Below are 26,736 nucleotides of genomic sequence, written 5' to 3'. Positions count from 1 at the left end.
GAAAAAGATCACACGAACGTAGTCAGCTGAAACTGATAAGTGAGCTGATTGCAACTGAGTGAATGAATCCGGGTCTTGTTCTGATCCGGCTCTATCCGGTGAGTGTCCCGCAGCAGCGAGAGCTTCCTCTTCTCCTCCTATGTCTGTCACGCCTGTGATCAGAGACATGCGGTCAGTCTCCAAAGTAATGTAAAACTACGGTGAGAACTTCCCGTTTTGGAATAGTTGGGATTCCGATGTCAGCAGCGCTCGTTTCATACGTTGAGCTTGAACAGGGAAGGTTCTATAGGTCACTAGGATTTGGTACCTTGGAGCAAGGACATGCCTGTCAGTGGGAAACATGTGCTGAGCGCCGTCCGTCCTGTTGGAGGGTATTAGAAGCGTGATGTGTGTGAACCGCAGGTCATGTAGAGATAAGAGAGGTCAGATGGTTCACCACATTTGCACGTTACTCAAATAAATCGTGACTTTAAACAAGCTCAACATTCAGACGTACCTCGAGACATAGTCTCACCCCAGACATTGCAGAATTATTTCCATGAATCTGAAAATAACCTCTCATTATTAGTCTTAATCATCTCATTATATACTGAGTGTGCGGATAAAAATATATTTTTCTTCTTCTTGTTTTGGAATAATTGGATGACACAGTTCATCTTTTATTTTAGGTGACCATTTACAATATGCCACACAAGTGCTACTAAACTTATAATGGTTAATCTATTGAACATTTATCATGCTTAATTCAATCAATATTTGTACTTTCACTCTGTTGAATTAGAAAGACCAGTTTATTTCTCGTACAACAACTGCTAAAATTCTAAGTTTCATTATTAGTGATTATTTAGAGTATTTGATTATTATATGAAAAACGTTTTCATTATTCTCTTGAATTTCGTAAATAACAATTTGGGGCCAATGTATGCAACGCTTTTGTGCATCTGCCCCATATAATAAGTGCACACTTAAGCCCCACTCATGAATGTCTTTGCATACAGTTGTGCTCAAACTAAGTTTACATACACCTTGCAAAATCTGCAAAATGTTAATTATTTTGACAAAATAAGCGGGATCATACAAAATTTTGTGTTTTTTTTACTTAGTACTGTCCTGAATAAGATATTTTATATAAAAGATGTTTACACATAGTCCACAAGACAAAAGCATAGCTGAATTTATAAAAATGACCCTGTTCAAAAGTTTACATACCCTTGGTTCTTAGTACTGTGTGTCGTTACCTGATTCTGGTGAAAACTTTTGAACAGGATGAAGATGTCCAAATATTCTTTATTTTGTTTAAACTTTTTTTTTTTTTTTCATTTATACTGTCCTTCGGAAGCAACAGTACTTAAATTTGTCCCTTGTAGTCAAATTAAGTACAATTTACCTTGAAATTAAAATTCAAAAAGTTTTCACCCCCCGCTCTTAATGCATCGTGCATCAGTGATTTACTTTTTTTAATAGTTGTGTTTGAGTCTCTCAACTGGTCCTCAGTGTGAAAAGATGGATCTCAAAATAATACAGTCTCTGCTGGAAAGAGTTCAAATATGCAAAAGATGCTGGAAAACTGAAGAATTTGCAGGATCTGAAGGATTTTTCTGAAGTACATTGGGCAGTTTAACTGCTTAGGACAAACAAGGGACTCAAGAACAAACATTACAAAACAATACAACAGTCGTATATAATCCAGGTAACGACACACATTAAGATTCAAGGGTATGTAAACATTTGAAGGGGTTCATTTTTGTAAATTCAGCCATTTTTGTGTCTTATGGACTATGTAAACATCTTTTATGTAATTTATCTTATTCAGGACAGTACTAAATAACAAATAACATGCATTTTGTATGATCCCTCTTATTTTGTTAAAATAATTCAACATTTTGCAAGGTGTATGTAAATTTTTGAGAACGACTGTATAATAAATCTATAATGTCAAATATCAAAAAGTCATATATTTTAATTATAGCATAAGCATGCTTTACAAGCACAACATTTTAAAAAATAATACAGACTAAGTTAGTAGTTGGTTCATTTGTTTGCTTATACCTGGATATCATTTTTTAAATTTTGTATTATTTAATGCAATAAAAATTTATACGGTTTTAATTGGGACTTAAGTGCTCAGAAACTTTTTGGGCCTGCTGTATAGGCTATATTGCTGTTCTGTATGAAAGACTATTGATTAGACAGTCCAGCTGGAGTCAGTTACAGTTTCAACAAGACCAGGCTCTTAAAAATAGAGAAATAAACAGCGTGACTGTAGAAGATATAAACATTTATTCTTCCAGGATTTTGTTCAGCAGATTGTAGGATGAGGAGAGAAACATTGGAGCAAATGATAGGAAGGGGTAAGAGGAGGAAAGGATTCTTTTAGCAAAACTGCACAAAAATGATGGGTTTCAACCCATGTTTGGGTCGAATATGGACAAACCCAAAACGTTGGGTTTAATATTTATTATTATTTAATGTAAAAATGTAAACCAACGGTTAGTTAGTCTATATTTGGCCCAATTGAAACAACCCAGCATTTTATAGCAATTTTATATTTTGTCATTCATTATGATAGATTTCAGAGTTTTACAAACACTCCATTAAAGAAACATAAAAAAGTAAACATGGGTGTAAAATGTTATTGTGCTCATCCATCATGTTGTAAAAGAGTAAAATTTATCAAAAAATTGCTTTGAGGATCATAAATCACCTCAAATAAGATGATCAGTGTTCGTGAAATCTAGTAAGGGACTTTGGACTTAACAATATTATATAGGCTAATGTAGTTTTGGTTTATTCCACACTATTGGAATGAGGCTTTGGGGAAGAGAGTAAACATTTTCAGTTTGATGAAAACATCTTTTATTGCACAAAGAATGAAACCAAACAACCATGTAATAGCCTACTATTGCAATCGTTTAAAATCAGTAGCCTAACAATGCTTATAGCAGATGAGAAGGACAATGAATGCATTGATGAGATTGTAGCTGGATGTTGATGCTCTATTTTAAGGCCTACATAACGCCAGCCGCTGAAGTCCTCTTACATGAGAAATGGCCTAAAAATAAAACATTTTAAATGATAATGCGGTGGTATTCTTTGCACCACTGCAGTCTGCAGTTTATTCTAGGTATCTGCAGACATGAAATGGAGAAAGAAAGCTGGGGGCTGGTGTAAAGTAACACAATAGACCATCCTGCAGCCTTGACATGCTGAACGCATGCCCACGTGTTCTCTTGGGCGGTTTTCAGTCGCTCCACTATGGGGCGTATTAGCGCTTTAAGGTCTACTGAGGGAGCGGGCAATGTCAACTGTTCAACTGAACCATGTATTTACTTGAGATGAGAGCGAGTGGGAACTGTTGTGGTTTTGAGAAAATGTGCCTGAATATATCAAAAAGCAAAACACACAAACCACCCACATAAACAAACACACTTTTTGAACATTAGGCCTATTGCGTTGTAGGATTTATGATCAGATGCGTGCGTTCAGTTGAACATTTATCGTGAGATATCCTACAGGCTAATTTAGCAATAAATAGGCCTAAGCCTATACATATCACTTTATTTGTTATAAATTAGCCTACATATAAAACCGAAAATAACAAACATGTTTAAAAGTTTGATTAGGCCTGGCTACTTATTAAAGCACTATACGTGTAAAAAAAAGTAGGATTTGTGGAATTATCTAGAAATGCCACGAGATTTATTTGCTCACAAGTAGCCTATTTTAGGCAACATTTCCTGCAAAGCTTAGATAGGCCTACAGCGCCACGACAAAAGAAAATTTAGAGAAAGAGCCAGAGGTTTAACCGGAGCATGCGGTCAGGATGAAGTTAAAAATGAACGTGTTGCAAGTAATAGCCTACTCGTCTTTATGCTGATTCAATCAAAAAACAACCATAGGCCCATGGTGTTGTCCGATTCACGAATTATGACTTGAGCAGGTTATATTAATGAATCCCTCAAATCCTATACAAGGAATTACTGAAATTAGCTACTAAAGTGAATCTGTCAAAACAGCCTGAATTATATATGGCCAGAACAGCACAATATTTTCAGTCAGTTTCATTGAGTTGGGACTGCGTTCCTCTTAAACATGACGGCTGTTCAAAGTAGTTTAACTATGAAGTAGCCTAGGCTATTTTAACGAAACCGTTTTTTTTCCAAGAAACATAGCATAACTATTTTGATATATTATCGTGGATGCTTAATTGGAAGGCGCTTTCTTTCTTTTTTTTGTAAAACATTTTTTTTTTTTTAAATTTTTTTCAAAATATTATTGTCAGAGGAGGCTACCATCTGCCAAAAAAATAGGAAACTCTTTCAAGAGATATTACCCAGTGCATATATCCTTAAGAATTAGGTACACCGCCGTAAAAAAAAAAAAAAAAAAAAAAAGCACCTTTGGGGGCGGGATGTCGTTTTTGTAACCGAGACGCCCATCATTCAAAATGCAAACCAATGAGAAAGAGGGAGAGAGCGCTGGAACTGTACCGTCGCGCGCTCTCTCTCTTTCTTGTGACAGCATGGTGCACCCTGACCAACTCAGCTGCCTGGAAGATTCCTGTTGTGGACTATATCATACCACTGAATCTTGAATGCGCTAAAACCTTTGTGCATTTCGTCCAGGAAGGTAGTTTGGTTTCCTGATCTGAAGACAGCGCATCAGGGCAGCATCTATACAAATTCAGTTGGTAAACGTCAAGGTTTGACTATACAAACAGAGTTTGGGTCTTCATTCACATGTTGGAAGATGAGGTGCCAGTGGACATACGCTGTTGTTTTCATTCACTCCAACTAACTACAGTGACAACCCGCACTTTGGGATGGGAAGTGAACACTCAAAGGACCTGAAATTTGTCTAATTGCTTCCTTTCCTCGTGGAAAACTAACTCGATAAATCGCAAGAAAAGATGTGCTTGAGATGAACGCATTATCAGAAGACTGGACTATTGACAGACAGCGAGCGAATTAACCGGCTTCTTGATTCTTCTAAAAATCTACATGTAACTGTGGCTCTTTGAAGGCTCTGACATTCCTTGCACTGCGGTCGTATAAATCTGTCATTACAATTAAAGAAACATAATTTAATAAGAATATATTCCGCGCTTGGGATATTCAAGGAACACTGACGGGTCGCGCAGTTCGTCACCACCGGAACGCTGTATCGAAGGAGGCTGCGATTGAAACTTTCAGAAATGCCGCAGGTGGAGATGTTTTATTTTGCGTTTTTCAGCTTGTTTATGTCTGTGTTGGGCCTGGATCCGGCGTCTAAGATTGTGGCGGATCGCTTCGCAGTCTACTGGAACCGAACAAACCCAAGGTGAGTTAGTTAATTGTACAGTAAATATAATAAAACGCAGTTTCACTTGTCATTAGAAGCGCCATAGTCCGCAATACCGGAGCGAGTAGGCTATAGCCTACTGCGGCTGCGAACTGAACAGGCTCGTCGACCCGTCAGGAACGCTTGAATAAGTTTCATGAATCATACAGCAGTCACAACAAACACATAATTGTAAGCGCAAAACTTCTTTAAAAATACAAGAGTTCACATCTCTCGCGCGAGGCACTGGCAGCGTTATTTTACAGTAGCTAATTTGGCAAAATTCTATGAAGTTACAAGCGCGACAAAAAAAAAAAAAAAAACGACGCTAGGAATTGCCAAAATAGCCTAATCGAGGCGCGAATAGTTAGCCTATACAATTATTTACGTTTTAGTTAGTTTAGTTAGCTAGTTATAAAAAGTGTCCTCTAACTGGTGTAAATGGTGTGTGTGTGTGTAAATATATATTGCCTATATCCTATTTTTTTGTGGAATTTTACCTCATTCTGCGATAACTTTGAACAGGATTTATATGAGAGGGGTTTCTTTCTGCGTTTGGGAGATTGACAGGCAAGCTCTTTCATAGGAAAAAGTTATTATGCCGTACCACTAGCTTGTCCTAGACATTGCCCTCTAGAAACATCATTAGAAATAAATATCATGCCTCATTGGTCAGTTGTTCTTTAAAATCCAATTTACCTCTTTGAAATGTGATTTTGCTTGTTATCATAATTCTAAAAGGGCACAATTCTATCAATTCGTATTTCTTTTGAGGCATTTATAAAATGTGTGGCTGAAAATGAGCTAGTAATGGTTTTCAACAAAGGTTTTCTAATAGGGTAATATAACCTTCATGTGCAATGAAGGGTGTTAATGAAAAATAGCATCAGGAGTACTATTCTGACTGAATGTGAGATTGAATAAGTTGGTTTGATGACTGTTAATAGTCTGGGTAGTTTAATTTGAATAATTCATCTCTTAATATATTAATATTCATGTGAGGAATTTGCTTAACAGATTAACATATAATAAATATATTTATATTGAAATTACATCAGGCTCACTGTGCCCTTCTCTTTGCCGCAAGTCTTGGGGTGCCTGAAAGTGCTGTGATTCCAGCTCATCCCCATTCTCGGTTGTCTCTCTTCAGTTGCCATGGGGCTTTCTCTCTGCCCTGCACCCCAGCCCCATGCTGGCTTTACACAATGGGTCAAACCCTGAGAGGCATTTCAGGAGTGGCTGATGCCCAGTTGGGTGCATGCTCATGAGAGAGAAGCGCATGCAGGGGTCACACGTTCAGTGATAACAGCACAAGGCTGCGGTTAACCATCATCGGACAGTATTGAGCTCTGGTCAGGGTGAATTTGAGGGCGAGCCCTGTTTCTATAGCCTGGCAGCAGTGTGTGTTTGTGTGAGTGTGAATATCTGTGTGTGTGTTGGAGGCTCCCTGCCTATGTTTTGTCCGGTCAAAATGAGGCCCCTCTAGCAAATAAATGAGTTAGTTCAAATGAGTATCTCTCATTCACATTCATGTACTCACCCAATGGCCTAATTCAAATCTGGCTGGGCTGTATAATGTAGCAGCACTCTCTGGCAAGACCTCAGGGCCTTAAATGTCACTCATAACCCCCAAAACAAGTTACCTCCTGATCAGAATGTGTCTGCACATCGGCCTGATGCTGGACTTCTTCATTTAAACATTGATTCTAATCTAATCTATAGGACCCTCGAAAGACCAATTCTTTAGCAGGTCTTAGGATGCTTGATCATTTCATTTTGTTGTTTTAAATAGCCACTACTTCCACTCTTAATGTCACTCATTAACATGCCTAAATTACGAACATTAGAGACAGCTGTACAAGAGTCCAACTCAAAGACTTATATAGCCATGAAATATTAATTAGTTTATAGATTGCCTACATTATAGCTTTAATTGAAGTTCTTAGTAGCTTAATGGCAATGAGATTCTATAATAATAATAAGAAACACAACTGTTTATAATTTTTTTCCCTTAAAGCGTGCAGGGAGGCTTATCTCTTAAGGCTTATCTCTCGTTATTTTGCAAGCGTAGGAGTTGCACTTTAAAGCAGCGGCGAACATACTGAGTGATTGCTAGTATTTTCACACGAGTGAGTACAGCGGAGTCTATAGAGATTCTTTAGAGGATTTAGGGGGGAATGGCTCCTTTAGTTTTTGGCCTGAGATTTGCAGCGCACCCATTCATATGTAAGCCTCTGTCTTGCTCTACATATGGTGGTCTTACAAGCTTCACTGGGTTTCGGGGGCTCTTTTTTTCCCCTCCAATGCGGTCCACGCTGTTTGCAATTACAAATTCAATTCAAGTTGGCAGATTTCCTCTGAAGTTTCCCAGCTCGTTCTCAGATTAGTCATTTCTAAGTTCGAGACGTGTTCGTTCGCAGCCATTACTGGATTGGCTCGAGATAGAGAGCTTATTGTTTCCTTCCCTATCCTGCGTATCTGAGAAAGTAGTGTTCTTGTAATCCAGATAAGCAATCTACATTACAAATATATTCATTTGTAAAAAAAAAATGTTGTGCTAGTTCTTGTGTTGAAAACGAAACCTGTTTATTTGTTGTTGATGGTCTGGATCAGTCAGGAATCAGTATTGAATTCCTACCTTAATCTTCTGGCTGTTTGTGTATGTGGTGCCATGGAAGCCGATACCGCTGTCCATCAAAGAGGTCTGTCGAATGGACCTAACAGCTGGGGAGAGGGATTTCAGCATTCTGACGGAGTCCCGTTTTAATCACTGATAATGCCTCTCAAATCTCTCAATAACAGATGTGGCACATTTCCTACAGTTTTTGAAGCCTTCTCAGTCAGGTGGTGTAGTGAGTAGTATGCTCTGCCTCTTTAGACTTTTCACACTTAAACGCTTTCTAGGTTGTCTTTCTCTGCTAATTTCTACTCTACAGAAATGGGAAATGTCATGGATCTCCTGTAAAGCCGTCTCTTTTTCACCTCTTAACTCAAGCTTGCGCAATATGACCTCAAATGGTTTCCTTTTTGTGCCGGCTCAGTTTTAATCCCCACTTTAAAAACAAAGCCCATGGTTTGTGGTTTGTGGCCAGTTGATATTGTGATAGCTGTTCGGTGGTATTGTGTGGGGTTCAGTATTGTTCTGTGTGTTTACCCTCCTTTTCCCTTGCTGGCACTTCTAGCCTCCTGCTGCTTGGTTCCGCTTGGATTTTAAACGGGGGGTGAAAAAATCATGTCCAAATATTGACTGGTCTGAAGACCTCGGTCTTCTCTCAGCTCACGTGAAAGGGTGCCATTGTTCCTGTCTTAGTGGATCTTTGCCAGAGTTTCAAGTATTTAGGCTCTTACATGCAGGAAGTGCATACAGCAGGGCTTGTAGAAGGAAATATAGAGCGACTAAAGAATGGAAAGAGTTACAGATGGGAACCGCAGGCCTCTTGGTTTGAGTCCCACAATCGCGCCCCATCCCGATTAACCCTCCAGGGCTGTGTGGCAGTGTGCTGGTGCTCTCAAAAGATTTGGGCTATCAGAAGACTCACTCCTGCAGAGAGAAAGTTCTCCTGCAGGGTAACTAGAACATCCTGCTGTTTGATGACCCCTAACACTCCGAGAGGCGCCTGGCCCCCTTCCTTCTGCGCTCAGCTCTTGCGTTACGCTAATAAACTATCATGATTGCGTCTCTGGGAGAATTCAGGGAGTGTCTCTTTTTAAATTAAAGTTAACCATTCTTTCTCTTTTTTTACGAATTCACGCTTGAGTCATCACAGCGATCGCTCATCCTCTCTGAACTTTTTGATGATAACTGATGCATTTCGGGTCTCTCTGTTTGCTTGAGGTAAGCTCCTCATACTCTGTGAGCTTTTAAACTGTGAGTGGTGAAATGTCTTTGCTGGGGTCTTTGAAGGCCTGGCTGAAGGTATTAACAGAGAGGCACTAAAGGGCTTAGGAGGTCATCGGCCCATTGTGTAAAGATACAAAACACTTCCTCTGAACCCCTTCACCCTTCTATGTCTCCCTCGGAGAGCCACGACCTCAACAACCATTCATATTAATCAGCTTCAGACCTTAATGACCTGATAAAGCTCCTGAAAGGACCCTAAAGTTTACTAAGCCCCCTTGATAAGAATTGGAGGAAAATGTAGCATGCGGTAATGACTACTTTGCGCATTCTTTCGCAGCGAAAGCGCAGAGCGGTTTGCTCTTTGTGCCCTTCATTACGGCACATTTAATCGCAATGAGAAATAATGAAGGAAGCATTTGTTCGACAGGCTAAGCTAATAAAAATGGACTGACTTGGCAGGAGTTGGCATGAAAGGAAAACAAAAAAGAACAAGAAACAGAGAGATAGGATGAGAGAGAACGCTTCCTAGCTTGAAAAACATGTCTCAGAGATTTGAACTTGGTCTGTAACCTTAAAACTGCTTTCACCTGCACAAATGAGGGACTTTTGGATGAAGAATACCTTTAATCTTTCTTTCTCATCCAGAAGGAACCTACAGTACAAGCATTATTTGAAGCTGCCTTCTATAAAATATTTCACTTTTTCAAAAGCATGGACGAATTGGATGATGAATATTTTTGTGCTGTGGTGAAGGACATACATCTTTTCAAATTCACTGTTTGTCATTAAGCTGCTTTGGCTACATTATTGTGAACATATTGCAATCATAGCTATGGTAGCGCTCCAACAAAATCATGAGATTGTTAATTAAATATTGTAGAGAAAAATAAATACAATGTAACAGTTTCAATTTACCAAACTTTTTCTGAACAAAAATAAATGATGAAGGAAAACATCTAAGGATAATGCAGCAGTTGATTTTCTTTTTTTAAATAGTTTATTTCTGGATAAACCCAATAATAAATTATGCAGGAGATGCTTTAATCAGGCTGTTAATTGTTTACAAATATATTTTTATATGTTGCACATTCATCAGTTCATATTTAGAAATGTGTCCCTCTTTTAATGAAAAATAAAACAAACAAAAAAATTAAAGCTCAAAAAAACCTTTTTGGGATCTAGATGTTCCAGTCACATTCTTGGTTTGAGATTGCGGAACCGTTTATAGTAGATTATCAGTATGTGGTAAGTGGTAAAGCATTTCCATGTCACAGATTTGAGTACTCTCCGAGCATTGGGACCCATAAAACATTAAACGCTGTTTGCGATCTCAGAGTCAAGTCTGGCCAACAAACCTTCACACGCAATGTGGAGAAAATTAGGTCAATGTTACCATCATCGGAATCTTAACTTAGGTCATTTTGCTATATTAATGACTATGCAGATTAATGTCTGCTTTTCACTTTGCCACAGATTTTTAGATGTCATTAAATATCATTTTCTGTCTGTTTTAAACATTAAATGACACTTTTGTCACGTTTGTCATCATCTATGAGTTAGTTGCCCTTCACTTTTTGTCCGTATGAGTAGTCTAGTATTTGTCTTCCAGACGTAGGAGTGTATACGCGGCCATTTTCAAACTTGCTTCCATTTTGTGTTTTGAACGGAACAGCTGCAGATTTGGGAGTATAGGTTCTCATTTTTGGATGCCTTTTTTTCTTAACTTTTACGCCTTTTTTTAATACGTTGCAACTGATTTCCTTCCAAACTCTGTTTAATTTATATCTTGCAGTCAGTCGATGCAAAAGAATGAACTGTTTATTGATTTCTAGCAGTTTCAGTGTGTCGATCCCATTCCAAACTAGTAATGTATTCCTAAAACATTGGAGTTATACAAAACAACCTTCAATTTACACATTTGATTTACTCCACAGAAGCACAGACATAATAAACCAGACTCATGCAACGGCAGCACAACCATGTCCTCTGTACGCTGGTGCTCTGGCACTAGTATCACTGGTAGGGGGAACATGCTGGCAGACGGTGGAGTCATAGAGGCATCCACTTCTCTTTTATGTATCTGCTGCGGCCAGGCCTCAGTTATTCTTGTGCATAATTGATGGAAAAGTTAGAATAGCAGAAGTAATGCGATGAGAGGGTGCAGCGAAGCGGCAAGGCGGACAAGCGCACTGCTGGCAGCCGGGAGTGGGATCGCGTGCGTGGGGCAGCAAACATTGCAGGGGATGAGAGGGCAGCTGGAGTAACAGGTCATCACAAAGAAGCAGGACGAAGTGTCAGCCGCTAGTCAATCAAGCACTTCCTATCCCAAGAGTGACCTTCTGGCTAACAAACACACGCAAGTTTGCCCAGTTGACCAAACGTGTGACTTTTTTTTATTATACTTGATGCACTGCTTGTCATTTGATTTGTAATGAAATGCCATTTTGAATATGCATATGGGCGTACGCCATTGTTTTGAATCCTTTGAACTCCCATGTGATTCAGTGAAACTGCAGACATGCTCATGCTGCTCCAGTGACAAGTTGTGTGTCACACCTTGAGCAGTCACTACAAAGAGGTGCTAATGGGTGAACAGCCCTACTTTGTCTAATAGACAATGAGCCACTAACCAGTATCATCCTGTTTCAAAGCAGCCGCGCGACCATTCAGGGGCAGGGAGTCTGCAGGAAATGAAGGTATCTTCCCCTCAGGCTCCCTTTGAATTACTGTGAAGCACTAGTTACTGAAACGAATCATTATTTCTCCTCCCAATTTGATCAGTGTGACCATAAGAACGGACATAAAGCAAAACACTGAAACTGTGACAGGTGAAAACTGGAAGTGTCACATTTTATTGGGCTGAATAAGTAACATTACATTCCTGTTTCAGTATGTACTGCAATATATATACAGGAATAAGGATGTGGTCAGCGATCAAAACAAACTTGTTCTATTGTCTCTGTCAGCTTTGCTGCTTTTTTTGGTTTGCCAACATTTTGAAGCATGAAGCAGTGAGAGAATAATCCTAAATGTGATTAAAAACATGAGTAAATGCACAGATAAATCTTTTCTTTTTAGGATTAGGATGGGAGCTTTTGTTGGGTTTAGAGCTGTTGTGCTATTTATAAAAAAAAATAATGGCTGTTTTTATGGCTACATAAGTAAAAAATTAAATTTTTAACAATGTTACATACAATTATTACATTATACATATTTTCATGGATTATTTTTACATGAGGCATATTTAAGAACATTTCTCTTTTTTGAGCGTTTAAAAGCACATTGTTTTTCTGTGTTTCTGTAATATTTGTCTAGCATTCATTTTTGCTTTGAAAAGATGCATATCATTTCTAATAAATACATTTTCTATCTATGTTTTCCAAAAACAATTCTTTGAAATTAATTTTCCTGATGTACGTTGAACTAAAAAAATATCTATTAAATGAATAACTCTTGATTCATAGGCTTCGTTAGAAAATCATATCCAAAAAAAAAAAAACCCCGATAAATTTTTCAGTAGGAATTTTGTGCAACCACTAGGCATGTACAGAAATACGATCCCAGTGTAACTCAAAGGAAACCATCTGTCTTCGACATAAATATTATTGCGATGCCATAAAGGCTTCCGATGGAAACATAAGCACTAAATGTGCTCAGGAAACAAATAAACCATTTTTATGGCTGTACCTACGGCCCTCTGGGCATTTCTGCTTCCCTGAAAAGACACAAAGACAATCATTCAAATCATCACCTTCTAATGTTCTCAAACCTGCACGCAGTAATTTGCAGCAATTTACTGTTTTAATTATTACAGGATAATTACTCATGGTACATGTAATGTGTTTTTATTTTAATTTTATTTTACATAGAATTTACAAAAAAAAAACAAGATTTTACATTGTAGATTTGAGTAGGTTTTTGATGAGGGTTTTTATGTTTTTAAAATTGAATACAACTGTGATCAAATGTATGATACCATCAACCCAGCCTTTCATGAGCAGATTCATATTGTATGATGATTGTTTTCTGGAAACAATTTTTTTAAACTTAAAATATTAACATTAAAGTCAGATAGATTTAGTTGTTTTGTGTTCTGTTGACCTGATGAAAATTTGGTTTAAAAAGAAAGTCTCAGTATCTTGTGATTATTGTTGTGGATGGATGTGGGAGTTCAGCTGGTCAGGTCCAGACACGCAATGCACATGGGATGTTCAAGTGCTATTGCCAGTCACAGATTTTCCATATAGCTTGTGTCAGAAAGTAAGGGTTTTTTATTCACTTTTTACCCTTTAAATTCACATAAATATAATTGAGTTATTTTACATGCATATATTATATCATAAAATACACACTAATTTGTCTTCTGACTATCATTTTTAATAGTTTTTTTTTTTTTTTGTCAATTTGATTCTTTATAATTTGCAACCATAATTTACAGCAAGCTACTACATGTTATAATGTCCCTGTTTACTATTGAAAAAACTGGGGCACGGAGCAAAGCAATCGAGGGGAGTGGTTTCTAGAACCCACCAATTGGAACATCAGTACGGGCTCTGCAGATCTGTGGAAACCAATAAGGTTTTGATGGGCTGAGTTAGTATCTCGGGCAGATTAGCGTAGAAGAGTAATTTAGGGTGGCCTGAATGAATGCAGAACATGTTCATTCTCAAGTTCACTTTTGGTTCAGGCGATCTGCATGGCAAGTTCACTTAACGATCGATCACCCTTAAAAGCCTGTCACAACATTTCATAAGTGGGGAGAACGTACACTTCCTTCAAATTTACAACATTTAATTGTTGGCCTGGCGCTGGTCCCTGCCAGCAGAGAGTGATTCATAAGTTATGTTCTCATATTAGCGTTTGTATAATTCAGATGCTCTACGGGACACCTGAAGTTTGCTAGGAGAGATCCGGTGTGAAAGTGAGAAGGTTACGGGATGCATGGGCCCCCTTAGCTGCTCCCCTTTCCCTTCTCTTCCTCCGTCGCCAGTTGTCTGCCACGTCCATAGACTGTCTTAAGGGCTGATATCAGATACGGTGGGGATGAAATGGCTTACGCTGGGCTGTAGCCTGTGCTCAACCGAGTTCTCACCCCTTTTTATTGTCCGCCTTAACTCTGATGTCATTTCCATCCCCTCTGGCGACCCTGTCGAACTGATAATATCTTTTGTCGGCAAGTCCCTTGTAGGAATAATCCCAATATGCATACCAGCCTTTGAAAGCAAGGAATATGTGTTATATGGGTGTTAGGATACGAGCACGCAGACACTTTTAGCTTTCCCACTGGGGGAATGAATCTCCGTTTGCCTCTGTCTCATCCCTTATGTCTTATAATGACTTTGTGTTTTCTCTTTTCTGCGTTTGATTATTTTGCCTATCTCCCCACTCCCTGCCCGGGTGCGATATCTCATGGTGGCCATTGAATTCGCCATATGGAGTCGGTACGGCGGAGCCTATCTCAGTCCAGATGCTTTTCAGATGATTGTGTAGCGCCGTGCGATTTTATTGTGAAACTCCGCTCTCGCCCAGACAGAAACACTAATTTCATTTGGTGCGCGCAGGATGAAGACGTGCTTTTGAAGACAGACCCCGATGCGGTCGTGCTTATCTGGAACAGCACGTCCTGCCACATTTGCACCCTTTTAATCTGACATCCTGGACGCTGGGTTTTGTACTCGGGGTGTGAACATTATTTAATGATGCTGAAATGTGATAATTTGTACAAAATGGCAGTTCATAATGTTATCGCGTCGCATTGAAAGGCAAAATGAGAATGTTACATTCGTCGTCTCATTTTTCACAGCCCTTTTGTTGTGGTGCAGAATTACGTTCAATTAAGGCAGAATTGTTGAAGCCGGTGTGGGAGTTCAGTGGGTTTAATTGTTTCTGGTTTTCTCACTGAGACAAAGAAAATTGCAATCGTGAGGCCAAATAAAAAGGTTTATACTGACCTCATGGCACGCAGTTTGATGTCAAAGCCAGAAAGGTCACAACCACATGGCTGCGGCTTCCAACGCTCTCTTGACTTCAGTCCATTAGCACCTCCAGCCAATGGGGTTCCAGCCTGAGCTAATCACCACTCTGAGATGTTTATGATGCATTTAGGATGTTTTATCTCTCAAATAAAAGTGTTTGATAAGTGTTTGAAAAGACAGCCAAGGGTAATCACTCAGGCCATTTCACAGACTCTCACGCTTTTGAAATGAGTCCTGCTGCAAAGATCAAAGTCACCTACAATTTTTTTCCTTCTTAAACATCTGTTAAATTATGATTCACAGAAGAAGAAGAAATTGGATTTGCTCCTCTGAATGTTCTCTCCGAATCCTGCAATTGCTCATTTGGTCAGATTGTAAAATAGTGTTATTCCGAGTGTGTTTGTGTTCAGTCATTTAGGTCATTATTCAGCTCTGTTGGGTTGCGGCTGCACTCAAATAACCCTTGATGGCCCAGAGATTTGCTGTGTCAAGGATAAATACGTTTACTGTTGAGGACTAAGGGCAAAACAAATAGGTATATATACCTCAAGACAATATCATCTTTCAGCCCAAGTAACACATTTACTAACATAAAATAAATATATCTATATATCCATCTATCTATATTTATACACTCTAAAAAATGCTGGGTTGTTTTGGGTCAAATATGGACAAACCCAGCCGTTGGGTTACATTTTTAAATGACATTTTTAACCCAACGTTTGGGTTTGTCCATATTTGACCCAAAATTGGGTTGAAACAACCCAGCATTTTTTAAGAGTGTATATTTTATATTATGCAGAAAATATTTTGGTGCAGAAAAATATTTCACCCAGAAAGTGCTAGTAAATTTCACAAACAATTACAAAGAATGTGACATTTCACAGTAAAAACTGAAATAGTATTTTCTTACCATTCTCCAATAATCTTTTTTTTTACAGTGTATTTTTTATTTATTTGCTTAATGCCGTTGGTGGCTGAGACCACACAGTTTGAATGTAGTTGAAATTACTGTAGTAAATATGGTATTTTGGTAGAACGGGTAATTATTAACATTTACCGGTAAGTAAAAAACAATAGGAATCAGTTAAAATTACATTTCTATTCTTTTGAGAAAATCAAATTTGAATATAATATATCAAATTAATGTGGTGGCTTTTAATGAAAAGAGTGTCGTCAGGGTGGGGAAAACCAACTGAATAGTACCTGGAAATGTTGTCCACATTGATGGGCCTGTATCACATCAAGTTCAAGACAACACCCGGAGTCATTTCAATTCCAAATCAAATGTGTAATCACAGCAACAACCTCTGTGGTTTTCTGTGTTCAAAACAAACCAGTGGAAATGAACTGCAGCACGGAGAGCAGGCCGAAATTGAAGAAAGCGACATTCATCAGAAGGCTTCCCAGAATTCCCCAATTAGACCGATGATATAATTACACTGAGGAGCCCACTTTCTTTCAGGTGCTAATTGAATTGGTGTGTTTGCCAAAAAAATACTCCCATTCTAGCGGAAAGAGAGAGAGAGAAACTGCTCGGGCACATTCTTTCGTTAAGCCCAGGGGCGTTTTTACAGGGCGTGAGGACGGTGTTTTCAGAGAAGATATGTGAAAGCTCTTGTGTCTGTGCTGGTATTTGAATCATATGTTGTGCTCTCCCAGGGCCCGTCAGATGAGCAACCTGTGGCCTGCCGCAAACATTAGGTATAAATAGCACTTAAAAACCCCCAGATTTGATTAAAGGGCGTGACGTCTTGAGCTATTGAGTTTCTCAGCTAACTGTGCACTTAAATGAGAAAGGATACATCAGTTAATTGTTGTGAATGGTTTAACATGAATATGTATTATGTTATATATATTATATATTACATATATAAATATTTTCTGAGAAATATATAGCAAACAATTATTTTTAAAAAATATATAAAAAGACAATTCTGTAATATAAATTTTAAAAAAGATCATTCAAAGCCATTCGATGAAAGGCTTGAATAGGCAAAATCACTCATAAAGGTGGTACCTAAAGCTTGAATTGCTTAGATGGTTGGAAAATATTTTTTTTTTTGAGAAATTTTGTAAGAGTCAGGGGTCATAATTAATTTTGTCAACTTTTTTATTCTTTTTTATAATTAATTACAAAATGAAAGGGTTTATTGAGAAAGGTTTTAAAAAGTCTCACAGGAAAAGGTTTAGAATTTCTTTCAAATATTATTTTGAAATATTACTTTCTTTTGAAAGTGCTGGAAGAGTTTGTTTATTGTACTTTTTAGCTGTTTTGCTTGCCATGAAGATTTTTGAAGAAGGTGCTGACTATCTGTCACAGTCATGAATTTTGTCAACTATATTAAAATGTAGTGATATATGTAAAATGTATGATGAAACACAAGCCTAATTTATTATACAAACCTTTGACTATCTTTGTGTACTTTCTTTTTTAATACTCTTTATTCTTCACTCCCTGCCAGATTATATTCTCCCTACCATAGTTGATGGCATTTCTTTAAGTGTTTAAATCTCCATTATTTGAATGCCAATATATGTAAATGAAATTTAAACTGCACAATTATTGCGGTTATCTCAAATTATCGTGATTAGATGAAATAAACATGATCATACGATAAATCAATAATCATGACAGACATAGTGCCAACATGGTGTAAAAAAATTAAAAATAATAATAATAATAATTCACAGAATAAAACTGCTGTAAGTTGACAGGCCTAGTGATTCAGTTTACTTGACAATTTGGATTAGTTTGCATAGCAAATACCACTCACTGGCTGTTTAACACCCCAACATTTTGTAGCTATCCCAAAAGTTGCAATCTCTCTTGAGAGTTTTGGTTCAGTGACTGAGACCATAATCGTGCCTGCCTTGTTTAGCTCTTAACTGAAGACTATGTCTTACTAAATTCTGTTTGGTTATGTCTGAGTGCGTTCGTTGCCAATTGAAATAGATGGTCTGTGGAAGCAGATGAAAGAACTGTTGAACAAAATCTTTGTAAATGAGAAGAGACAAGTAGCGCGCTGGTCCACGCGGTGTGCGGAGCAAGGTGTCTAATTGTGTCTGACACCTCTCTCATTGGCACAAGTAGGAGGTTTCAGCACATCAGCGGGATCTTAGCGGGAGCCCAACTCTCACATGACTTTGGAGAAGCCTATTGTTAGGTTTATATTCTCGATGATGTTATACTATACATACTCGCTTTTTGGATTGATGTCAGCACCTGGCAATTTAGGACTTTTCATCCATTAGTAGTGTAAATAAATATTGCAGTGCACCGTTTGCATTGTCTGATGTGGACAAATAAACGCAAATGTGAGTCAAAGTGATTGGAATCTCAGGCCAGATTGGCGGCTCCGCCTAGTGTGTGTTTGTTTGTGTGTGTGTCTTTTCCCGCTGAGCAAGCAGCGCAGGCTGTTTCTCACAGATGGAGGAAACTACACACCGAGAGTGTGACTATCAGCACCATCACAGGGACTTTTCCTCTCTTCATGTTGTGCTCCTTCTCACCCTAGCCACTGAGGGGGCCACAGCGAATCAAACGCCCCATGAAAGCTGAGTCGAAGGTTATCTGGTGGTGTAGACACATGATAGTTGGCAGCCTGTCTTTTAAAGCTGACTCTTTGAAATTCACAGTCAGCATTAATCATTCTGTCCTATCTATTTGTTCAGTTTATCTACTCATCTACAGTTTTGACTAACAAGGCAAAAGACTTAAGGCCAGGGTATACTACATTTTCAGCGTTCCGCTCCATCTCGCTCGCAGTTGAGCGTGCAAGCCTTTCAAAATATACTCCTTTCCGTGAGCGTGGAAAGACGCGTTCGGCGTGTGCGCACTGTCTAGTGGACTTTGTTTTCAAGCACTCAAGTCACTCGCACATGCGCTGTTGTACACGCGGACACAAAAATTGTGCTTTACTTGACAGTTTGTGAGGAAATTACATCACACGGACTGTGCGCAGACCGCCGTGGACACGGATGGCCAAAGTATTTGATCCATATTAATCCAAAGTAATTAAAAGTTTCTATCAGTGTATTACATGGCAAGTTTGGGCAAGATTCAGAATTGAAGAAATGACCCTCTTCAATTTATGAGTGTGAATTTGAATTGAAATAGCCACATTCCACAGGAAGTTCTATCTATCTATCTATCTATCTATCTATCTATCTATCTATCTATCTATCTATCTATCTATCTATCTATCTATCTATCTATCTATCTATCTATCTATCTATCTATCTATCTATCTGTCTGTCTGTCTGTCTGTCTGTCTGTCTGTCTGTCTGTCTGTCTGTCTGTCTGTCTGTCTGTCTGTCTGTCTGTCTGTCTGTCTGTCTGTCTGTCTGTCTGTCTGTCTGTCTGTCTGTCTGTCTGTCTGTCTGTCTGTCTGTCTGTCTGTCTGTCTGTCTGTCTGTCTGTCTGTCTGTCTGTCTGTCTGTCTGTCTGTCTGTCTGTCTGTCTGTCTGTCTGTCTGTCTGTCTGTCTGTCTGTCTGTCTGTCTGTCTTCAAAACTTTCAAACAAGCCACCATTCAATCTGTTTCTTTTTGTTATAAAATTGTTATGTATTTCTTAATTGTTATTTGAATTGATATTAATTCTACTTCCTTCCTACAATTCAATTCAAATTGCAACTTTGCATTCTGTTTGCTGCTGCTAATCAATATCGCACAGAGCCACAAAAGTATTTGCATAGTCATGTATACCCAACTAATTGTATGTACCTAGAAAGGCCATTGGTGATGTTTGGTGATGGCCTGCTGTACAGAAAAACACTGGGCAGCATGCAAGTACTTAGAGTGCAACCGGTGTGACCATTTAGAGTTATACTTTTGACAATGTAATTTACCAACATCAGGCCTCTATTAACAAAATGATCCACACTGACCCCATACAAGCCCTAAGACCGGTCTAGCACAGCACAGTCTACTCAACAAGACATTTATCTCTGATCAGAACCAGACGCAGACCATTGCAGCTATGACGAGAGAAGATATTAGCCCCTTCCCTCAGCAGATTTTTCTGGGAATGAGAGCGGTTTCCAGGCTCTGGTCTGCTGGGCTCAGGCTGATTGAGCTATGCAGCGCAGGCTTCAGTTGTGGCTGCAGATTGTCTGCTGGATGTGCATATAACGGCAGTGATTAACACGGCCTGTCATGGTGCCATGACGTTGCATGGACAGAGAGCTTCTTTTATGGCGCTGTATTTTGCTGAGTGAATCAGGTTATAAAACTGTCTCTGCTAAAGAGCCCTGCTCTCAGATCTCTTTGCAGACTCTCTTTTATGTATGTTGCCCTCTTGGCCGCATACGTTTAAATGTTGTCTATTTTACTGAAGACAAACGCTCTGCCACTGAAAAGAGCATGATTGAAGGACGGATGTAGAGGTCGACCATTCACAAGGAAATATTTATCATTATCAGGGCTGTCAAAGTAGTTAGGTTTAACAGTGTCAATTTTTAAATGTTGTTAATGCAGTTGTTCATTCTGTTTCATGTGATTTATTTGTTTTTTAAAATTGATAGAATCCTTTAGATCTCATTGGGATGGACTGGAGCTGCACCATGTCCATGATACACACAATACCAATAGACCATTTATCATTATATGATGATGATGATACATTTGTTTTTGTTTAATTTATATATGATTATTTATAGTTAAAACCTAGGACATTTAACAAAGGTAAAGTCATTTGCTTTCTTTATATGGTGAATGTTTTAGCATTATTGCAGATTTGCATTGAGGTTTAAATTTTTGCAAATATGCTGATTTAACTAAGTAAGGGCTACATACATATGTACAAATTCCATATGTAATACAAAAACAACAACAACATCATTTATTTAATTGATTGACACCCCTAGTTGTTATTTATTAAAGTTAACGCTACACCTGGGTCAACAGCCAATCAGATTCCTCCTCAGCCCAGGCCTTAAAATAAAACTAATGAAACATTTTGAGTTGTGCTGAAATCAGGGAGTGTTGAATGAGTAGTGCATGACCTCATATATAGAAATGCTGTCAGTCAGCCTGTGGATCCTCTTAAATGCACAGTTTGTTTCAAACGCACAGGGAATATTCTTAGACTTACAGTGGAAAAAGGGACTTCAGGGCAAGCGTGAATCACAAAGTAAGCATGATCTCCGAACACGTCTATTCACAGTTCTGTTGTCATGGTCACTGTAAACATGGTAACATATTTGTTGAACTGTGGCGAGGCACTGTTTTGACAGACTCTTTTTCGTTAGGCCGTTCCATTCGTTTTACTGATCCTGGCCGCTGACTTTAACCTTTAAAAGTTCCCCTTAAACATAACTCACCCGAATAAGCTTTACCACAAGCTGAGTGACTGGACGCCTCTGTGTTCATTGTGCGCGGCCATTCGATCCCAGATTTCCTGTGGGAATTACACAAACATTTTACAACAAAAAGGATAGAATTCCTCTCGCTTTAAAAAAATGAGTTGGTGTGCATGCCATTGTGGTCTTGGTGAGTATTGTGAGCCGGCCGGTTTCTTTCTTTACATTTCATGCTGAATGTAGTGAATCGCCTATTAAACCTTGAGGTGCCCACGACATGAAAGGCCTCATTGTGACACCAAAGAAATCCTTGTGACACCTAATCACAAAATAAAGAGAAGAAAAAACTCTGGCACCTCACACCAATCTCCCCGGGTTATCTTGAGCGAGCGTGACCTTTGTGACATTGATAGGATTTCACACACACAGAAACGCGGCAATACTGACCTAAGCAGACGCGCACACATCCACACAGACGCCTTTCATATGTCTGCGCCTCTGTGGTTTTGTATGTGTGGGACTGAGCTCTTTGAAGCTGTGAGGATCATCAGGGCAGACGTCTCCGTGGTGATGTGCTCTCCTGGCTGTTTCTGGAAATAAAGCTCCGGAATGACCTCAGGATTGGGGCTCCACCAGAAAAAATAGACCTAAAAACATTTTATAATATTTTATACAGCATGTAACCCACTGAAAAAAGCATCTATTTTGCGTTTGATGGCTACTGTGCTTAATAAAATTTGATGGGGCATTAAAAGTATTGCATGGCAGGTTATTAATGTCTTGCTGCTCTGCCATTGGCTGGATGGTGCTGGAATCAGCCTGGATTTTTCCCAGCCATTCAATCCAACTGACATTAGCCTCTAAAGTGAGGCCAAACATGTGCTTTCCCTTAATGCTGGCCTGAAGATAACCTCCTGCGCCTCGCTCGCACTCAGACGTTCCTATTTTTCCACAAGCTGTAAATAAAATAAACATTTCTTTCTCTTCTATATGTAAAGATATGGCGTGTCTGTGTGCGTGAATGGTCAGATGAATGAGGTGTGTCCGTCCTCAGCTTTAAATCTGTCAGATCTGAAAGCGTTTAGAGGAAGTCTGCATAAGCTGGTCATGGTAACTCAACCCTCACCTCATCATCAGCGCAGGTGGAGTACGGTGAAAACCTCAGCCCTATGAAACCCCCATCTCACTCCCACACAGAAATAAGGGCCATCTATCTCTCCTTTAGGGCCAATGAAATGGCTTGTGGCTTACTGAGTGATGTCACGGTAATGTGTTTTCTTGATATTTAAAGAATTAAAGGGATAGTTCATCCAAAAAGTATGTCATAAATCTGTCATTTACTCACCCTCATGTAGTTCTAAACCTGTATGACCGACTTTCTTCCGTGGAAGACTCTTTTGAAGAATTTTTTTTTTTTTTACTGTTTTTGTCCATATACAATCTTAAAAATAAAGTTTCCAAATGGAGGTTTTGCAGAGTTGCCAAAGTTGAAACCTTTTGGATTCCCCAAAGAACATTTTTCAGTGAACAGTTCATAAAAAAACTATTTTATTTTAGTGTGAAGAACATTTTATTAATCCAAAGAACATTTTGTGCAATTGAAAGGTTCAATGGGTGTTAAGGCCGTGACACACTGAGTAAGAACTAGCAATAATGAAAGCCGACTGTGTTGTCGCCTTGCATCGGCTGTGTCTGCACCTAACCCAAAAGTGCGTTCAGGATGGTTTTTAAACCGTCTTGCACACCTCTGGCCACACCTGTCCTGATACCCTAAGGATGACAGCCATACTATATAATCCAAAACACCTGGATGGGTTTTTGTTTAAGTAAAACAAGCAGGCGCTGTTCTTCTGCATCAGAGTGATCCCATTTGGATCAGTAGTTCAGTAGTTTTGAATTGAACATGATGCAGTCATAGCGAACTGTCCGGCTCTCATTATCACTTGAGAGGTGATGTCACAGGAAACTGGACTGTCTGACACTTTGACCTTTCCTCTATTGAAATCTACCAGGTCTCAAATGTCACTAATCATAACATGACAATTGAGAGTACCGTCCTCCAGCGCTCACGGTGTGAATGTCAGACACACCGTCTTACCACTCGCGATTCTGTAGAGGGAAGAAAGACTAAGCCTTTGCTTTCCATCAAAAAAAGGAAAGGATCAGGTACATGGTTGTGGTTCAGACTACTTATTCTTCCCTTGATCCATTTGAACAGACAGTTGTTCTTATGCCAGCCTTGTGGGTAGATAATTAGTATGTACGCCACATCGCCTGTTTCTTCAAGAAATTCCAGTTTTTATTTTTGCGCTTTTGTCCGCAGTGTGAGAACTTTGGGTTATCAGCATTATTAGCAATTTTGTCATTTTATGTATTTCTATATTATGTACATGCTGTGTCTGCTTCTGAAAGTTCTCATTCATAGCTTGATGGCATCAGGTTGAGATGGCTGAGGCCTTTGCCAGCATTGCCTTAGGTGAGGGGCGGAGCCTAGCGCTGTTTGCATTACCTTCCTCAGGCTGATGCACAGAAACTGGATGAACCAGGATGCTCGCTGGCTCTCTTGAGTCATGTGATGTCATTTAAGTTCCAGCAAAGGCCCGGGGGAGCCGTGTCTCGATAGGATCAGCACTGGCTTTGTGTTTTGTTTGCGCCGGAGAGTGTGTCTGTGCTCCCACACTCATTTTGCAACTCAGACATCCATAATAATCCCATAAAGACGATTTAAATGCATTGTGTAGCTTAACTATTGTTGTCTGGATGAGAAAAAGATCCTCTGTGATGCCCCATATGTTTTTGATGAAAGCACTGTGTGTACGGTTATCTGCTCATAACGGTGGAGAATACGACCCCCCCCCCCCCCCCCTCTTACTGCAAAGCATCTGGATCAGATGTCTCCTTGTTATCTTAGATCTGTGCAATACTCACAAATAAAGTCGTATATCACAGAGATTTGCTTTAAAAACCTCGAACATTGCCAGAGAATTTAGACTGTGAGACTTTTCATTTAGAAATCTGGGCAGAATGAGGGCAAATAAGGACGGAGGATGTTCTACACAGTGAAGAGAGAAAAAAGAGAGGACTTGTTTTTTGTTTTTTTTTAACCAGTGAAACCACTGGTCTTTTACAAAAGTTTTGATATCCTTGCTCGGGCACGTCGGTGTGGGTGCAGATTCGGCAGTGTGTGATTTATTAGTGCTGTAGATCTCTTTTGCAATGGGAAAATTGCCTTTGAGCTACTTGTCCAACAGCACTATAACTTGTAACACCTCCTCAACATACACACATGACCATGTTATTCTCTCCTCCACCACCTTAGTCTGCATATTTGAAGGGTTCATCATGGAAAACGTCACTGGGACTATATGAATCACTGAAAACAACCTATTTAGTCATCAGCAGAATATGTAAGCGCTAAAGAGTGGAAAGGAAATAGGGGGTGAATATTTTTGCCTGCAAAATGTGATTATAATAATAGGAATACAAATTATATTAAATATTATAAATATAACATTCTCAAACATTTACATTTAATATGATTATAATATTTTTTGTTATAATTACATCTATATCCCTCATCTGTGACATCATGCTAACATTTAATCATCAAGTGTCCAGAGACAATTCAGGGGAGGCTCTAAAAGTTCATCATCCATTGTCTGCGGACTGGCTCATTTATGATTCAGATTTATTAGCCTTTGACCTGGCGGATTATTACATATAACTGTACAATGTCAGGGCAGGGTGATGAGTTTAAAGAGGCCCTGATCAATACTGCTCAAGTGCTCTCCATTTAGATAATGGACACAGAGTCATAACTATCCACTCTGGATGAAGTGCCATAGGGTCACAGAGTGATCCTTTGTGCAAGACAGGAAAGGGATTTTCACCCACGCATTGAGGTAGAGCGAGAAGTTGGTTCCTGCGTGAATTCCCGGCTCCCTACAATTTAACGCCATTCTCAATGGTGCTCTGACTGTAATGGGCCGTTGAAGTAACGAGGGTGTACATGAGTATTGTTAATATGTGGGTGAGTGTTATATTAGGTATTTGGTGTTGTGCTTTTTTTTTTAAGCAACTGACTGATATAGAAACACCCAAAATTTTCCACCAATAGAATTCATACATGAGCTTGCTGTATTGTTTCGGTGAAACAATATAGCTATTTAACCGCTGGAATTCCCTGTGGTAGAAATTAAATTGGATATATAATGCATAAGCATAACCTGATAAACTAATGATTTGTTTTCTTTTCTCTCTTTGTTTCTCTATGTTTCCTTGTTTCGGGTGACTTGTGGAATTTCCTGCTCAGGTAAGAGAAAACACATTCCTTCATGCCTAATATACTCTGTTGTTATAATTGCTTGTAAATAATATTCACCCTAGAAGCACAAGGATAAATGCGTGTGTATGTTTTATATGCATCATGTCACACTGCAATTTTTTTTTTTACCCCAATAAGGTTATGTTAACATTGTTACCATGGCAATAGTTACATTAACAGCAAACAATATTTTTACAGCATTTATTCACCTTGATAAAACATTTTTTTTATTTTTTATTTCTACATAAATAAACAGTATGGTAACATAGGTTGATGCTAAATATATATATTTTTCTAGTTTTAAGTATAATTTTTACTAAATTTAGTGAGGTTTATTGTTAAAACAAGAAACAACAATTTACCAATTGGGTTAGACAAATAAACCTAATTTATCATATATTATTTTAAAACAAGTCTTAGCTAATACCTCAAAAAACTATGCTGAAGTACGTTTGTCTTATTTGAAGAATGTTTAAACATTTTTACTGGACAACGACAAAAATATTTGGATTAAGAATACACATTTTTTGTGCACCACCATTTACGCTCTGTCACTCATAATGTATTAGCCCATTTTATCGCTCACAGGTTAAAGTTTCCCGTTTAGCAAAGCAGCACTAAAACATGTTTGCCGTTAGACAACATCTGTGCCGTGTTAGCTCCGTTCAGTAAAACATGTGGAAGCCCTGTAATAAATAAGCAGCCCATGGCCGCACGCTAACAAGCCCAAGCCCAACAACATGCATTAGCTATGCCACGCTCTCTCTCTGAAAGAATGCCGTGCGTCGGGACACCAACCGGCCACAGAAAAGCGGGAAGCAGATGTGCGCCTGCCGGAGGCTCATCTGGCTCCCCTCTCTGAACCTGCGTGATGTGGGAGTTATTGATGGGTAGCCACCGTGCGCCGGCAAGCGGTGTGGTCATTAGCGAGGTACTGGTGAGAGAGGCAGAGAGAGAGAAACAGTGGGAGGTTA

At 39.0% G+C, this 26,736-nt stretch overlaps 1 protein-coding gene across 1 annotated transcript in view; it reads left to right on the top strand.

The window, feature by feature from the left end:
- Positions 1-4,452: 4,452 nt before the first annotated feature.
- The window catches only part of efna5a (ephrin-A5a), a 46,697-nt gene continuing 24,413 nt past the window's right edge, over positions 4,453-26,736 (top strand). The window contains exon 1 of the mRNA XM_079585493.1: positions 4,453-5,319. Within this exon, the coding sequence (XP_079441619.1) occupies positions 5,195-5,319 (125 nt within the window). The 5' untranslated portion in view covers positions 4,453-5,194. The remainder of the gene's footprint in view (positions 5,320-26,736) is intronic.

The sequence above is a fragment of the Phoxinus phoxinus genome (genome assembly GCF_949152265.1).
Source record: "Phoxinus phoxinus genome assembly, chromosome: 17".
NCBI classification, from domain to species: domain Eukaryota; kingdom Metazoa; phylum Chordata; class Actinopteri; order Cypriniformes; family Leuciscidae; genus Phoxinus; species Phoxinus phoxinus.
The sequence above is the reverse complement of the archived record's forward strand: the minus strand, read 5'-3'. Positions and strand labels throughout refer to the sequence as shown.